The sequence below is a fragment of the Erpetoichthys calabaricus genome, chromosome 15 (genome assembly GCF_900747795.2).
Source record: "Erpetoichthys calabaricus chromosome 15, fErpCal1.3, whole genome shotgun sequence".
Lineage (NCBI taxonomy): Eukaryota > Metazoa > Chordata > Cladistia > Polypteriformes > Polypteridae > Erpetoichthys > Erpetoichthys calabaricus.
The window spans coordinates 75,751,141-75,767,918 of NC_041408.2; the positions used below are offsets into that span (position 1 = coordinate 75,751,141).

At 40.3% G+C, this 16,778-nt stretch overlaps 1 protein-coding gene across 2 annotated transcripts in view; it reads right to left on the reverse strand.

Moving 5' to 3' along the window:
- mertka (c-mer proto-oncogene tyrosine kinase a) overlaps positions 1-16,778 on the reverse strand; it is a 171,876-nt gene that overhangs the window by 41,827 nt on the left and 113,271 nt on the right. The window contains exons 17-19 of one of the 2 annotated variants that reach the window (XR_007933607.1): positions 16,457-16,616; positions 16,203-16,339; positions 8,524-12,773 (exon numbers count right to left, since the gene is read on the reverse strand). Coding sequence is in view for 1 of the 2 variants with exons in the window: in XM_028820523.2 (XP_028676356.1) it covers positions 12,293-12,773; positions 16,203-16,339; positions 16,457-16,616 (778 nt within the window). In the remaining variant the exon portion in view is untranslated. Of the gene's footprint in view, positions 1-7,344; positions 12,774-16,202; positions 16,340-16,456; positions 16,617-16,778 lie in introns of those variants that run through there. The other variant, XM_028820523.2, reaches the window with a different exon arrangement.

Here is a 16,778-nt window from a genome sequence, read left to right on the forward strand (position 1 = left end):
AGGCGCCAATGGGCGTGAACTTTAAAGCAATATTCTTTTATTTATTTTTATTGTTTAATTAGCTGCTGTGTATTACATCGTGCAAATTTACAAATTTGGATCAGGCTGGCATGGTTTATCTTGAATCGGTAAGTACACCCCCTCCTGCCCTGCACTGATAAGGTTGCGTTTTAACATCACATTTTGTTCTTTGCATCACCTTTTTCATTAGGTTTTCCATCCCATAAAAACGAGACGTTTTACATATAGTCCATAATTTATAAGTAGAGTGTCACCTTATCCTGGCTGAGCTGTGGTCACCTTGACAACGCCAAGTAAACTGCGCCTGTAGTACAAGACAAAGGCCCCCTGAGCTCCATCCAATGGCGGCCCTCTCTGTCCCCAAAATTCAGACATTAAAAACGTTACACTTCACTATAATCACTAGAGAAATATTTACACTTTTGATTATTTATTAAAAGAAAATAACAAAATGTACAAATGTCATGAAATTATGCAATTACACAATTAACTACAATACGTGCCTAATGCAGAAAAACGGAGTAACTCTTCATTCACTTACATTATCAGCGTTAAACATGGTAAGTTAGAGTGACCCTGACAAGTTAAATTCAGTCTTGACATTGGCAACTAAATGAATGATTTCATTTATAAAAAAACGGAGGGGAGCTCATGCCATGTTAAATAAGGTGACCAGAATTTTTTGGGGCAATACGGGGACATGGGGGTGGGGGGAGCAGGGCTAGAGGAGCGTAGATTACAAAGTGAAAGATTATCACGTGAAGTTGCAGGATGCGGTAAAGCATAACCTATGTCAAAACACCGCGCACGCGCGCCGAGTTCAAATTATCGTGGTGGTGAGATACATTCAAAAACGTGAACCAGCTGAAACCGGGGACGAAATTTTAAACATGTTTCTGAGTGGGGACAGTTGTCCGAAAAAGGGGACTGTCCCCGCAACACGGGGACGAATGGTCACTTTATGTTAAAATATTCTCATGCTTCTACTTTTTTTCTTTTTGCAGAAGACATTTCAGACTCCTGAATTCCAGACTGCCCTGCGACTCTGCCCTGGATAAGTGGGTTAGGGAGACGGACGGATGGATGAATGGATGGATGTACAGTACACCTGTAACAGAGGTGGCCACATTTGTCTCTCCTGAGTGAGGCACATACAAACATAGCTTTAATAATTACAAGAACATTTATTTCTGTAGCACATTTTCATACATGGCATGTAGCTCAAAGTGCTTTTATAAGATGACAAAGAAAAAATGAAAATCAACAAATTTTAAATTAATGAGTATATGAAGGAATAAATAAAATTCCAAAAATTGTTAGCAAGAATAAATCAATGCCCACTTCAAAGACAAGTTCAGTATTTTTCAAGACAGAGTTAATGTTCACAATCATGGTATATATTAGTTTGCCATACGAAATTGTGTTCTACAGAGGTCATCTGAAGCTAAGCATGTTCACCAAGGAATCCTGGGAATTGTGTCTGCCTGGACTGCTGACCCAGTAAGACACATAGAAATTTCAGGTCCTAACAGATTAACCATATGACCATTTTATTGAAATAAATAACTGTTTTGCTGTAAATATAGATTATATTATTAGAAAATATTAAATGCAATGAATTATCATTAAAATATTGATAGTATGACTACCAGGGGATGCACCAGCTCCCCAAACCCCTGACACAACAGACACAAGGCACAAGTGCCAGCACAATACGAGGCTTTTATTCAGTGGGAAATGTTTCCCAAGCACGTTTCCCACCAGCACCAAGAACAATACAGCACTTTTCCTCTTTCTTTTCCTTCTTACTTTGCCTCCACTCTTCCTGAGGCGAGCATCGTCCTTTCCCTCCCGGCTCTGCCTCCCTAAACAGAGTGAGGCAGCACTTTTTATAGGGCACATGGAAGCGCTCCAAGCGTCCCGTGATTTCTTTCCGGCAGCACTTCCGGGTGTGGCGGCGATGCTGCAATAAAGGGGTCCACAGTTGTCCATGCTCCCCCAGGGCTGCCAAGCCAGAGGGGGTGACCTCTGTTGTTCTGGAGAAGGTAATGTCTCATGTAAGCTAAAGACTATCCCCCCCGGTCCTTCCATCAGCAAGGCATCCTGGTTGGGTGATTTGTCAATAATTAAAAACAATTAAAAAAAACAATAATTGACTAAAAATCTGTTATGTGGTTATATAGCTTTCATTTTTGTATTTAGCACTTAACAATTATCTAAAATAATTAAATAATTTAAAACATTTTTTTTCAATGTACAGGTGCTGGTCATAAAATTAGAATATCATGACAAAGTTGATTTATTTCAGTACAGTAATTCCATTCAAAAAGTGAAACTTATATATTAGATTCATTCATTACACACAGACTGATGTATTTCAAATGTTTATTTCTTTTAATGTTGATGATTATAACTGACAACTAATGAAAGTCCCAAATTCAGTATCTTGGAAAATTAGAATATCAATTAAGACCAATGCATAAAAAGGATTTTTAGAAATGTTGGCCAACTGAAAGGTATGAACATGAAAAGTATGAGCATGTACAGCACTCAATATTTAGTTGGGGGTTCCTTTGGCCTGGATTACTGCAGCAATGCGGCGCGGCATGGAGTCGATCAGTCTGTGGCACAGCTCAGGTGTTATGAGAGCCCATGTTGCTCTGATAGTGGCCTTCAGCTCTTCTGAATTGCTGGGTCTGGCGTATTGCATCTTCCTCTTCACAATACCCCATAGATTTTCTATGGGGTTAAGGTCAGGCGAGTTTGCTGGCCAATCAAGAACAGGGATACCATGGTCCTTAAACCAGGTACTGGTAGCTTTGGCACTGTGTGCAGGTGCCAGGTCCTGTTGGAAAATGAAATCTGCATCTCCATAAAGTTCATCAGCAGCAGGAAGCATGAAGTGCTCTAAAACTTCCTGGTAGATGGCTGCGTTGACCTTGGACCTCAGAAAACACAATGGACCAACACCAGCAGATGACATGGCACCCCAAACCATCACTGACTGTGGAAACTTTACACTGGACCTCACACAACGTGGATTCTGTGCCTCTCCTCTCTTCCTCCAGACTCTAGGACCTTGATTTCCAAAGGAAATGCAAAATTTACTTTCATCAGAGAACATAACTTTGGACCACTCAGCAGCAGTCCAAAGGAAGACGCTTCTGACGCCGTCTCTTGTTCAAGAGTGGCTTGACACAAGGAATGTGACAGCTGACACCCATGTCTTGCATACGTCTGTGTGTGGTGGTTCTTGAAGCACTGACTCCAGCTGCAGTCCACTCTTTGTGAATCTCCCCCACATTTTTGAATGGGTTTTGTTTCCCAATCCTCTCCAGGGTGCGGTTATCCCTATTGCTTGTACACTTTTTTCTACCACATCTTGTCCTTCCCTTCGCCTCTCTATTAATGTGCTTGGACACAGAGCTCTGTGAACAGCCAGCCTCTTTAGCAACGACCTTTTGTGTCTTGCCCTCCTTGTGCAAGGTGTCAATGGTCGTCTTTTGGACAACTGTCAAGTCAGCAGTCTTCCCCGTGATTGTGTAGCCTACAGAACTAGACTGAGAGACCATTTAAAGGCTTTTGCAGGTGTTTTGAGTTAATTAGCTGATTAGAGTGTGGCACCAGGTGTCTTCAATATTGAACCTTTTCACAATATTCTAATTTTCCGAGACACTGAATTTGGGACTTTCATTAGTTGTCAGTTATAATCATCAACATTAAAAGAAATAAACATTTGAAATACATCAGTCTGTGTGTAATGAATGAATCCAATATACAAGTTTCACTTTTTGAATGGAATTACTAAAATAAATCAACTTTGTCACGATATTCTAATTTTATGACCAGCACCTGTATATCTGTGAATTATCTTAACACTCAAGAAGCTGGAGAATCAACAGTGATATACAAGTGTCATGCAGCCGTACAGCGCCACACTAGTTTGAATGGAATGGAGCAGTGTGAGTTTTTTTACAGTGGCTGGAGTGCCAGTCCTGCCACCAACCCTCATTAGCGTTTTATTGTAATGGGAGAGCATCATCTTAGCATTTTTCCACACCTTCAATAATTTGAAGGATATTCGAATAAATCAAAAATGTGCAACTTTTACTTTGTAAAACATAGAAGGTTGGGTGACCTAAATGAAAACAGAAAGTCCAAAAGAATTCATTAAATAAAACCATTGCTGCCCCCTCTGCCAGACTCTTATAGATTGAGTCCCCGTCTGTCTGGTGGTCTTTCTCAACACAAAAGCACTCACAATTTCCTACCCGCTTCTGTTGGTTCTGACCTTTCTTCCACTCTCTGTGTGCACTTTGCATATTCTTCTTGTGTTCATAAAGGTTTTCTGTGATACTCTGAGATCACTAAGAAGAGAGCATGAGGTTCACTGACCATTCCATATTGACCTGGGCTAAAAGGATGTGTGTGTGAGTGTTTGAGGTTGCTTCAGTCATAAGCCTGTTGCTTCTGGGAGAGGTGCAGGCACAGACTAAGTAGGGTCAAAAATGGATAGACAGATTTGAAACTTGAGACACTCAAACTAAATGTGGTACTAGCGAGCATCTATCAAGACACTCTAAACCTCCTGTCTGATGGGAAGAGCAAAGTGGTGCGGTATTTACTCATTGAGCAAATCAGATGTGCACCTTCTATACAAACATCTTTGGATGCACTTGTGCAGTTCAGGGGCACAGAGAACCAGAAGCCATCCTGACAGAACACAGTGCAAGAAAAGAATCCACCATGGACCAAAGTGCTAATCCACATGGTGTCACTTCCACACAAATACACTGCAATGATTTCAAGATAAATGAGACTTGGGATGCATAAAGTGTATACTTTCCACATCAAAATATAGCATCTGTCTTAGAAGCAGTAGAATGGGGTGTAAGAATTAGACAATTATAAAGGGTCTGGGGCACATTAATGGCAAACCCCGTATATTAAATTGGTACAAAAGACGCAAATAAAAGGGTGTGTTAGGCGCAAGGTCATTGCAACTTTTTTCTAATGGATCGAGTCTGTCCAAGATGGCTGCTCTTCTGGCAATGATGGTTTCTGGGAGAAAGAAGCGGGTTCAGGTGGAGTGACCTCCGAAGTGATGTCATGATTGGCGGCACGTCAATCCTCCTTTCTGCAGAGGGGAGAAGAGGAAAGTGTTAGTGCCTAGCGACCTTGTGTGTTCCCGGGGTGGTAATACAGTTGATTAAGCCCTTAAGTTGTTCCCCAAGCGCACATTTGACAGGGGTTAATAAATGTCAGAAATCTTGTGATGTGTGGGTCACAGACTTGCACACGAGAGAAGTAGGTGAGTCCAGCTTTATTGTTGTGAAGACAGGAACATTCTCAAAACATTTATTCAAACAGGCGCCGTCAGTCAAACACACACTACATGCAAGCAGTGACAATGACGTCATCCTGCATTCACTCCCTTATTCAAATCAAAAGAACAGAGAACCTTCCTACACAAGAGAGGAGACAGAAAGTGAGCACAAGGCCTAGTCATTGGGGGTGTTGTTGGGAGCATGCTGTGATTACAGCGCGCTGCCGCACTCCCCCACACGGCAAACCACCCGGATTGAGATCCGAGTGCAGCTGTGCAATGGGTGACACCTCAGCACCAGTTTTTTTTTTTTACAGTGGGTGGAGTGCCAATCCTGCCACCAACCCCCAAGTTGTCCCTGCATGTTAGAGGACCTGCTTGCTGGGCTGGGTGCAGATTAACGTCAGGGTCCAGTTTTAAATGTTTCTCGCATCGACCATTGGGCGACAGACACATTACGCGGTGAGCCAAGTCCAACCAATTCCTGCCTGTGTTAACAGAGTTTTGGCCAACAATGCAATTGGGGGTCGTCAGGGTCACAGCAATCTCACAACCTGTTCAAGCATATCAGGAAACCAGATAAAAGTCAAGTAAACAACAAAGAACAAGAAGGTCCTGGGTGATGGTCCAAGAAGTTGGCTTACTATCACGTACCTAGTAAGACTTGACAGATGTCATGTGTGGACGAAGACTCAGACAAGACAGCAGGTGTGGTTATATAGCAGCTTTATTCTTCAGCGTCACAATGAGCAGAGCTTCAGAAAGCAGGCAATCAATATTACTTGACAGCGTCAGGACTCTTCTGAACCCCGTCTGTCGGTGGGGGCAAAGTTTTATACCCCTAGAACGCGTGATTTAATATCATTATGGAATGCAACAGTCAACACTTTTATCTTACACAATCCTTGAGCCAAGTATTATCTCAGACCCCAGAGTTTCTTCTTCTATCTTCACCACAAGTTCAACGCCCCTTATGCGAAGTTACTTCTTTGCCCTTTTGTTATGGCGTTCAGATGTAAATAGAGGAAACGGGATAAGGCAGACTCATGTGTGGAATGCTTAGACGTTGAGTCCCTTGGACAAATATTTTTCTGTTTGCTCATCAAAGCATGCTTTTACATAATGTATGGTTTCGTAAAGCTTACTTCTGCTTAACTTCTCAGATATGGATTAGTACAAGGGAACGAAGAGAACATTCATCTTCCACATATGGACACAGGAACTCATAAAGTTTTGGAAAATATTGCAAGGATGGAGAATATAGTAGAAATGGGACTTTTATTTAGACATCTTATTTGGGTATGTAAGCGAATGAAACAATCAGATGATGGGAGTGTAAACCAACGAACCAATTAAGAGTAAAATATCAGGTGATGTGTATGCATTAATTCAGCACTGTTATGTAAATTCACTTGATTATAAATATAGGTCTCTGCTCTTACTCTTACTTTGACCACTTGATGCCGACCTCTGCTGATTACAGTATGTTGCCGCACCCACCACATGACAAACCACCCGGATTGGGACCCAAGTGTTGCCGTGCAAAAGGTGCCACCTCAGCACCACACTGAACAGTGTGAGTTTTTTTTATAGTGGCTGAAATGCCAATCCTGCCGTAAAACCCCCAAGTTTTCTCCCCAAGTTGGAAGACCAGCTTGCAGAGCTGGATGCAGACTAACGTCATACCCAGGACAGAGCAATTGCAGGTTAAGGGCCTTGCTCAAGGGCCCAGTGGAGTAGAGTCAACCTTCCGATTGCTGGTACAGATCCCTAGCCTCAGCGCTACCACTCCACATTTTGGACTAAACTCCAGTTTAATAATTTCACCGCGTTTTTCTTTTCTTTTTACAAAATGCTGAAAGTTTACTGGTTTACATTACTTGCTACACACCCTAGACATTAAACAAGGTCTTCCATCAATCTGTTATTTAACGAGTTTTGGTGATTACATAAATACTAAATAACAAAAATGAAATAAATACAAAAAAAAAACCAGATTAAAATAAAATATATTAATGGAAAAGTCATGCTTCAGTCTGTTGCACATTTGTGTTCACAGATTTAAGATATGGGACACCATTCCAACAATTTTACATTTTATACACATAGCTTAAACATATAGTTGGAAACTGTCAACATTTAAATACAAATATTTTACACCACTTTACACAAATAAGGCACATAATCATACAATAAAACTCATCCATGTTTAATATTTTCCTCTATAGGACAACTTTGCATTTACAAAAATGTACAATAAATTAATTCATTTAATGCACACTGCTCAGATTCAGAATACAGACATGCATTCATTCAAGTTACAACTTCACATTCAATCTTCATTTGACAAGAAGAAAAGCTTTTCAAAAACTGTTAAAAACCATGATCTTGCATTTTCATTGTGTTTGCTAGATGCTTTTTCTGTACAAAAATAAAATAGAAATACTGGCAACATTGTGACAAAACACTTTAGAACTGTAAATGTGCGCACAACAGAGAAATTCCCAGGGCCTTACCACTGGACACGTACAGTAAATTAATCCTAGAAAGACTTCATACAATTAAAAACAGCCCGGATCAGGCCATACATAAATTTACAATATATTACAAAAATATTTTCTGATAAAATGGAAGATATTATAATTTGTTCTTTAACACATTACAGACCACAAATCGGGAATAACGTCACATAACCTTTTCAGTTTTGGGGTCCTGTATTAGTGATGGGCATTTCATCTCACTTAACTGATTTGATTCTTTCAAGCTGCCCGCTGAACTGAATTAATTCTTTTGTGTCGTTTGATTTGTTTGATTCATTCATAGAAGGGGTGGGCAGCGTCAGTCCTACAGGGCCACAGTGGCTGCAGGTTTTTGTTCCAACCCTGTTTCTTAAAGAGAACTTAATGATTGCTGATGAAACACTTCTTGTTCAAGTGACATTTTGATGCTTCATTTTAGTGGTCTCGCATGTTAAGGTTCCCCATCCATAATTGCTTATTTCATTCTTAAACAGCTGCATTCGCTGTTTTTAATACCTCCTTATTAGCAATAAGATGCAATGACAAAAGAAGCCAGCAGTTCTCCATCTAACTTGTTTCCATTCACACCTGTGTGGATTCATCCTGCACCATTTGGTTTAATAAAACAATTAAGAGAAAAATGTAACTGAAAATGACCCATTTTAAGCTTCAAATCATTGGATGAATTCATTGGAAAGGAAAAAGAATCTTATGATATAAGAACATTACATTGCAGACTAACATGCCATGAAATTAAATGAGGTCTAAGACTGGCAATCCTTGGTTTCTAACTAAGCAATTGGGTTGGAATGAAAACCTGCAGCCATTGCAGCCCTCTAGAACCGCCTAACCCTGATTTATAGGATTAATGATGACACCTACAGGAAGTTTGGAGTCGGGGGGATTGCCTTATACATTATTTTGAATATGTGCGTTTGTGTGTATAATTAAGTATGTTTTTAACATGATGATCATTCAAAAGACATTGTCTTGTTTCAGTACACAAAGTATTATTACACATTAAAAATGTATAATTAAAATAAGATGCCACATTATAGAATCACAAGTGAATAAGAATTGTGCAACTCTTTCTCGGGTAATGATTTCTTTGTGAATCAGCTAAAAAGAGAATCGTGTAGGTCATTTGCAAGTCAATTGAACCAGAATTGTGAGACTCTTTCTTGGGTAATCATTCGCTCATGAGTCAACTGAAGAGTTGTGTTTCTCGTTTACGAATCAAATGAATGTTTGACTCGTTCTTGGTCAATGATTCAGTTGAAACTAGAAAATGTAACCACAAGGGGGTGCCAGTGAGCCCCAAACCACAGTCACAAAGTCACCCAAAACAGTACCGGGTTCAAATAAAATGTTTTTACTTTTCACCAACACTTTAAAATACAAACACCATCCAAAATACTTCAGAACAAATAGATTTCTTCCTCCTTCTGTCCTCTGAATCACCTGGTCAAGGCAGTGTGCTTATTTTTACTGAGAACCCAGGAGTAGTGCCACTTCATTGCCCGTTGGAAGTACTTCTTTGTCATACAGGAGCCTCAAAACGTAGGGAACATAACTCCCTGCGGCACCCTCTTGTAGCACCCATTGACCCCAGCAGGGCTGCCCTGCTGGACTACAGTTCCCAGCATTCCCAGGGGGGTGTCCTAATGAGTACAGAAAACCAGGGATGCTGCCTTCTAGCGTATCGGGGATGACCGTGTGTGCCATCCATTACAAAAGAAACAGTGAGTGATATATGCCCTGTGCATTCAATTAGCCTTAAGAAATCTATTAGCCTTAAAAAGAGTTTGCTAAAGTTAATTTGAAAGCAAATAAATGTTAGAAAATAGAGTAATATTTTTAGATGCTTTAGTTTTGCGTGACTAATTTGTTGAATGTAGAAAAGGACATAGTGTATTTTAGTTTAATATTATGTTTATATATTCTGTTTAAAACAGTTCCAGCCTAGAATTGTACAAAACCAACAATTAACACATTCTAATGTAAATGTGTTGTAACTGTATTGTAGCTGTATGAGTAATGAGAGAATGATCAATGGCAGAGTTCTTGTTTCTCAACGATTTAATTCTCACTAGAAAGAATAATGGATCAGACGGGTGCTATTTGCACAGGCACTTTAAACATCTAAACAAAACAGGTGGGCAGCATCACGCATGCATTTTAAACATTTAAATGAAAGAGGCTGACGGCATCTCACGTGTGCTTTAGTGCTTCCATTGAGCACTACTGAATCGATTTGTTCTTGCCTGTGAATCGATTCCCACGACTCCCAGAAAAAGAGTCATTCAAAAAAAGAACAAATTGTTTATGAATTGCCCATCTCTGTCTGGTATAACCCATTGTTTTAGCTTTATTTCTAAATACATTGATTACATCTTACCTGAAGAAGGGGCCTGACTTGCCTCGAAAGTTTGCATATTGTAATCTTTTTAGTTAGCCAATAAAAGGTGCCATTTTGCTTGACTTCTGACTAAATACATACCAAAATGCTCTCCATTTCTGAAGCTTCTTAATTCAGTGTTGGCCTGGTGGGACTTCAGGCACTGGGGTGGAAGGAAGGAACCAACCCTCGATGGGGTGTTAGTTTATTGGAAACACTTGAGTTTAGGTCCTGGAAAAAATGAATCTATTACTCATTTACTATTATGTAACAAGACCTTAACAAACACCTCCTTGTGTCTTCATAACACTTATAAAGCATCAGTAAATTTTTATTCATCTCTGCAATGTGACCTGCTAACAAAATGTCACTTTGGAGAGGTCTGAGGTGGCTTAACTGAGATGGATTTCTGTCAGCTTTACATATTTAGTATAAGACCTGTGAATCCTTCATTTTAACAAGTCATTTTGCCAACATCCCAAATCTTCTACACAGAGATGAATAACCGATCTACTGATGTTTTATAAGGGTCATGAAGACCAAAAGAAGCCTTTGTTATGATCTTGTTACATAAGAGTAAGCAAATAATCGATGCAATTTGCAGTACCTAAACTAAAGTGTTACCAGTTTATTTTGGGACTGCTAAACACACACATTCACACACACACATATTCACAGAGGACCAATTAACCTAATATACCTTTGAGATTATCCTCACTGAAAGATACATGCAAGCCTACTTGGAGTTTGCAAAACAGCACCTAAGGGATTCTCATACTGTGCGAAACAAGATTCCTTGGTCTGAGAAAACCAAGATGAAACTATTTGGCCCAGTTATAAGCATCATGTCTGGAGGAATCCAAGTACCACTCATCACCTGCGCAATAACATTTCAATAATGAAGCATGGAGGTGGTAGTGTCATGTTGTTTATGAACTGAGAAACAAGTCAGATATGAGAGAAAACTGAATGGAGCAAACTACAGAGGTCTGTGTCACGAAAATCTGCTCTGCAGTACTCTTGGCATCAGACTGGGCTGCAAGTTCACCTTCCAACAGCACAATAAGCACGAAAGACAACACAGGAGTGGCTTAGGGACAACTCCATGAATGTCATTGAGTGGCCCAGCATGAGCCCAGACTTGAACCCAATCAAACACCTCTGGAGAGACCTGAAAATAGTGTCCATTGATGGCCCTCATCCAGTCTGACAAAGCTTGGGAGGATCAGCGAAGAAGAATGGCAGAAAATTCCCAAATCCAGGTGTTCGAAGCTTATTACATCAAACCCAAGAAGACTCCAGACTGGAACTGCTGTCATAGGTGTTTCAAGTAAATACTGAGTAAAGTTAGTTGTGTCAAAGTGATAGTTCAGTTTTTCATTTTTAACAAATTTGCCAAAATTTAAAAAATCCTGTTTTTGCTTTGTCATTCTGGGGTATTGATGAGGTAAAAAAATGAATTTAGGACAAGGCTGCAACATAGCAAAATGGGAAAAAAATAAGGGATCTGATACCTGTCTCTGTCTCAATCTTGACTTCTGACTCATCAAAATATGGCATTTGACCATCTAAAATAACAATTAACACGAGACTTTAAATCTAATCTGAAATATAAAACAACTTCCTATAGACTCCGAAATGCCATACATTCTCACATAAGTAAAGTTACTTAACTGATGGTGAAGAATGACCGATTCTGTAATCCTGAAAATGCTACTCAGACGGTCTTAAAACACTGCACTGGGTTCATCCTCACAGCTGACAAGAACGTTTTCAGAATTTAGGCTCAGTAGTTCATACGATATTGATGCATCAGGATGAAATAACACTGTATATATTCTTAAAGTGCAACTGAACACGTCCTGTGTTCACAGGTTCAACACAAGGAACCTCTGATGGAGTGAAGTTTTCAAAGACTGCATTACAGGCCAAGTGGTGAATATATGCTAGGACAAGTGGCTGAAGAGACAGCAGTGATGGTGTGCTCACAAATTGCACAGTTCGGGTAAAACTCATCCCTTTCACTCTTCATACCATGATAACAGAATCCTCTGATGTGTTGTCCAGTTGATGCAGGTCACAGATGGCATCTCTGTTTGCATGCATTAGCACGTCTGTCTGTAATAAAGGTGCCGTCACATCCATGGAAGCTGCAGGATCCTGTGGTGCAATGGCAAACACGTACCTGCTCTCCAATTCCTCTGAGTCATGGACTTCAGCGGTCACCACACAAGGCTCATTGTCTACCGTGGACTTAGGACAAGCTGCAAGTCTACTTTTATTAAAAGTGAGCTGTGGTCCACAAAACTCCACACACACTTCCCCCTCGTCCTCTTGCTGCTCCTCTTCCTCCTCCTCCTCTGGATGGCTTGTATTGATATAGATGATGTCTTCTTTGCTAGCTGCCTCAGGCAACCTCTCCGCCAACTTTTCTAAGCAAATCCGAACTTCTGTGAAACTGGGGCGACTGGCTGGATCAGCTCTCCAGCAGGAATACATAATGCCGTACCTGCAGGGATGACAGAATTTTTTTAACTTGTGCTCAGTAAACCTCTTAAGGAATATTATATTCTGTATTCCATTGTATCATATAGGGGTGGGCAAAAGTAGGTTTACAGTTGTTCATATGAGAAAAGACCTGCAGGTTATGATTACTACAATAGCTTTATTAACTCAATAGCTTTATTAACTTTATTAACTCAAATTATTATTACAACAGCTTTATTAACTTTATTAATTCAAATGAATGTCTCAATGGCACAATGCACAAAGGTTCAGTCCCACAAGTGCTCAAATTGCCGACCTCATGTACTCATAACTGTAAACCTGCTTTTGCCCACCCCTGTACATACATTTGACTTGCACTTTCTCAGCCACATGCAGATAACACTGTCCTGCTGCTGTTTATAAAATGGACATCTGCATGTGAATAAGACCATACCAAGTGAGTCCAAATCAACCCTCTCCTAAGGTAACTTGTGCCTAGATATTCTCACACACATTTTTCGTTTTCTCAGTTATGTAAGTCACAGCAGCTCAGATGCATAGATGTTGTCATGTAAGGAACACTGAAATGGCTTCAATTGTGCACTTTTTGTAAATAACTGGAATCTGTACCTGGTGTGCAATCTAGACTTACAATAGTTGTGAATTTCACCATTAGGTGTGGCATTCTTACAGTATTCTGTGGCAGTCTGCCAAGTGGCATTGCTCTGTATTGTTGGTATGGCATTCTGTGTCGGTTTTTCTTGGTGCTTAGTAAATGTGTTCTGCGATTTTTGGGATGGGTGATCATAAAGAACAGCAAGTCTGTGTTAACTTTTGTTTTCTCTTAGGGAAACTGCTGCTGAAACTGTAGTGATGCTTGAAACTGCTATTAAAGAGGAAGCTTTAAGTAAAACACAGGTGGTTTTCGCATTTCAAATGAGGGGAAATGTCACTTGAAGACCAACCAAGATCTGGCCGACCTTCCACAATTAGGAATGACTAAAATCTTGAAAAAGTTCACAATTCAATTTACAGAGATCGTTGTCGAACTATTGAAGAGATTTGTGAATTGACTTGTGTGTCTTGGAGTTCTTGCCACCTTTTCTACTCGCCTGATCTTTGCTCCTTACAAATTTTTTTTGTTCTTGCATATGAAAAAAGAACTCAAAGGAAAGCGTTTTTGTACCATGGAGGAAGTCAAAGAAAAATCGCTGCAGGCACTGGACAACGTTCCTCTTCAGCAATTCCAAAAATGTTTCCACCAGTGGGGAAACCGTTGGGACAAGTGCATTCATTCACACTTTGAAGGAGACTAAAAGTTCAGTAAGCAAAAATTATTAAAGCAATTTTTTTTTTTAATTCCGGTTATTTTTGGGTACCCCCTCATATATTTAAAGAGTCTACAGCTTCCCTGAGGTATACTTACTTTTTTCACATGACTGTGTATGTAAATATATATATTGTGCGTGTACATTATAATATTAGTATTTAAGTGTTGCTATAAACAAGAGGATTCAGAAAGTACTCACTTTCCATTCAATTTATTGTGTTGTACATTGAATTTTAAATTAATTAATTAGCCATTTTTGCCCATCAATCTACACTCAATAACCCATCATAACAAAGTGAAAACATGTTTTTCAGAATTCAAAAACTGAAATCTTTTATTCATATAAGAGTGTGGCAATTCAAATCAGCTGGGTGACTCACCTCCCAGGACACAAAGGTCTTTATTTTCATCTCGTGCCTCTCAATTTTTGTTATTCTGTTACTCTACTGACAGTGTTCTTTCTGCATGCAACTAAGACAAATTCCTCTCTTAAATACAACTTATGTGTGTATCGATCTGACTATGACACTGTCCATACATTTGTCCATTTCTGTCACTATCTGTCCTGAGAGTATGCTGGTTGGAGAGCAGGCCAATTTGGGAAAGTCAGACCAGGGGGCACGATGGGCAAGGGAATTACCCTCCAGACACAGTGGGATGGTTTCAATGGTGATATCTTGCCATTCTCTTCTCCTCTTCTTGATGTGTCCGTTGTTGTTCAAAGTAATGGACTCATTAATTTATTGTTCATCTAAAAAGCACGTGGTCCTCAGCACATGTCTCAAGCTGCATATGTGGAATGGAACAGGCCTTGAGAGAATGCTTCCAGTGTTTCTTGATATTGGGATCCTTCAGCGAGTTCATAGTACAGGACCAACTAGGGAAGCTGAGACTCATACATACGGATAACGTGCCCAGTCCAGCAGAAGATATGGTTGAGCAGTATGGCCTCAATGCTAGTTGATGAGCAGCGTTCCAGAATTTTAGTGTGTGGAATCCTGTCTTCCCAAGTGATGCCTGGGATTGCCACCAACTTCCTTCCTAATTAAACTTATGTGTACTTTGGCTTTGAGGGGGCATTAACGTCCTTCACAGGGTCAAAAGAACATAAGTAATGTGACAGAGGAGAGGTGACTATTTAATCCATCAAGTCCATTTGTTTAACTAAAAGCTAAGCTGTGTCAATATCTCATCCAGATTCTTCTTAAAGGTTGTGGAGGTTTCAACTTCAACTACGTGTCTCGGTAGTTTGTTCAGATTCCCACAAATCTTTGTGTAAAGAAGTGCTTCCTAGCTTCAGTTTTAAATGGACTTCCCCTTAATTTCCACTGATTTCCTCAAGTACCTGAGACACCCTTAAGCTGAAAGAATGTTGCTGGATCTTTTCTTGCCAAATCAGAACCACTTTCATGGTTGGGGATGGTCCTATATGTTCTCCAGCAACACAAGGCTAGAACTCCATCTTGCAGTTCATCATATCTATGTATCCCTGAGTCTTCTGTAGGCCTTAAAGAGAAGGGCAGATGGGGGTTCAAGACCCCACCTTTCAGGTGTGTTAAATGTATAGCCTAGGTTAGTTCCTAGGACCAAGCACCCTATAATAGTCAGGAGGTGTTGGTGTGTGTCTTATTCCCTTTCTAGTCTCACTGTATTTCTGACTAGAGTGGCAGATGTCTCTTCCTGTGGCTGTTGCTGGACTTCCTTCCCTCTACTGTCCTGTGAGAGGATTGCATACTTCTGCCCAGACTGTAACTCTTACTCTTGCTTAACACTCTTCTGTGAAAAGTGTCACAAATACAGGATGTGCCATCTGCTAGCTATACCTGTACTTGCAAACAAACCATACGAAAGACCTCGTCAGTTAACAGTATGGATTTCCCTCTTATTTTGAAGGTTATTTGTGGGACCTCATCCTGCCTGTTGTTAACCTGGTGGTGCCCATGCCCCTGCCAGTTACTTGCCAGTTATAAACTCTCTCAGTCTCTCTCTGTATGTGGCAGTGCCAAGACAGCTGTTTTTTAGTTTTTATACACCAAATTGTATTGAGGAAGCATTAGAAAAAAGAGTGACTGCTTCATGGCACATACATTGGTAAGGCTGGCATAGCCAACGGATACTCACAGTTCATCCAGACAGTCTGCTGGCTGTTTTAGCCTGTTCCCTTGAAGAAGATAATCATAGATTTCGTGGTTCTGAACTCCAGGATATGGGGTCATGCCACGTGTGGCAATCTCCCACATAGCCACTCCAAAAGCCCACTGAGAACATTAAGGTGAAGAGGGGGGGAGAAACCATTAGATTATATGCATCACACTGTAACAGTCACCTGACAACATTATCTGAGAATTGCTAAAAAGCTAAAAAGAAACTCATACCACATCACTTTTGGTGGTGAAGACTCGATCTGCGAGACTCTCAATAGCAATCCACTTCACAGGCATCTTTGCAATTCTCCCTTGTCTATAATAGTCTCCACTGTAAATCTTCTTTGACAGGCCAAAGTCTGCAACGCAGACAGTCATGTCATCCCGCAACCTGTGCAAAAAGACATCAGATATGTCTTACTGAATAGTCATTTGTGTAGAAGCACTTTCTCATCCATCTTTTGAAACCACATTTTTCAAATGGATGTAGGGGTAATGTGCAAACCACATGGACTACAACCAGATTGAGAATCAAACTCAAGTTCTTGGAGCT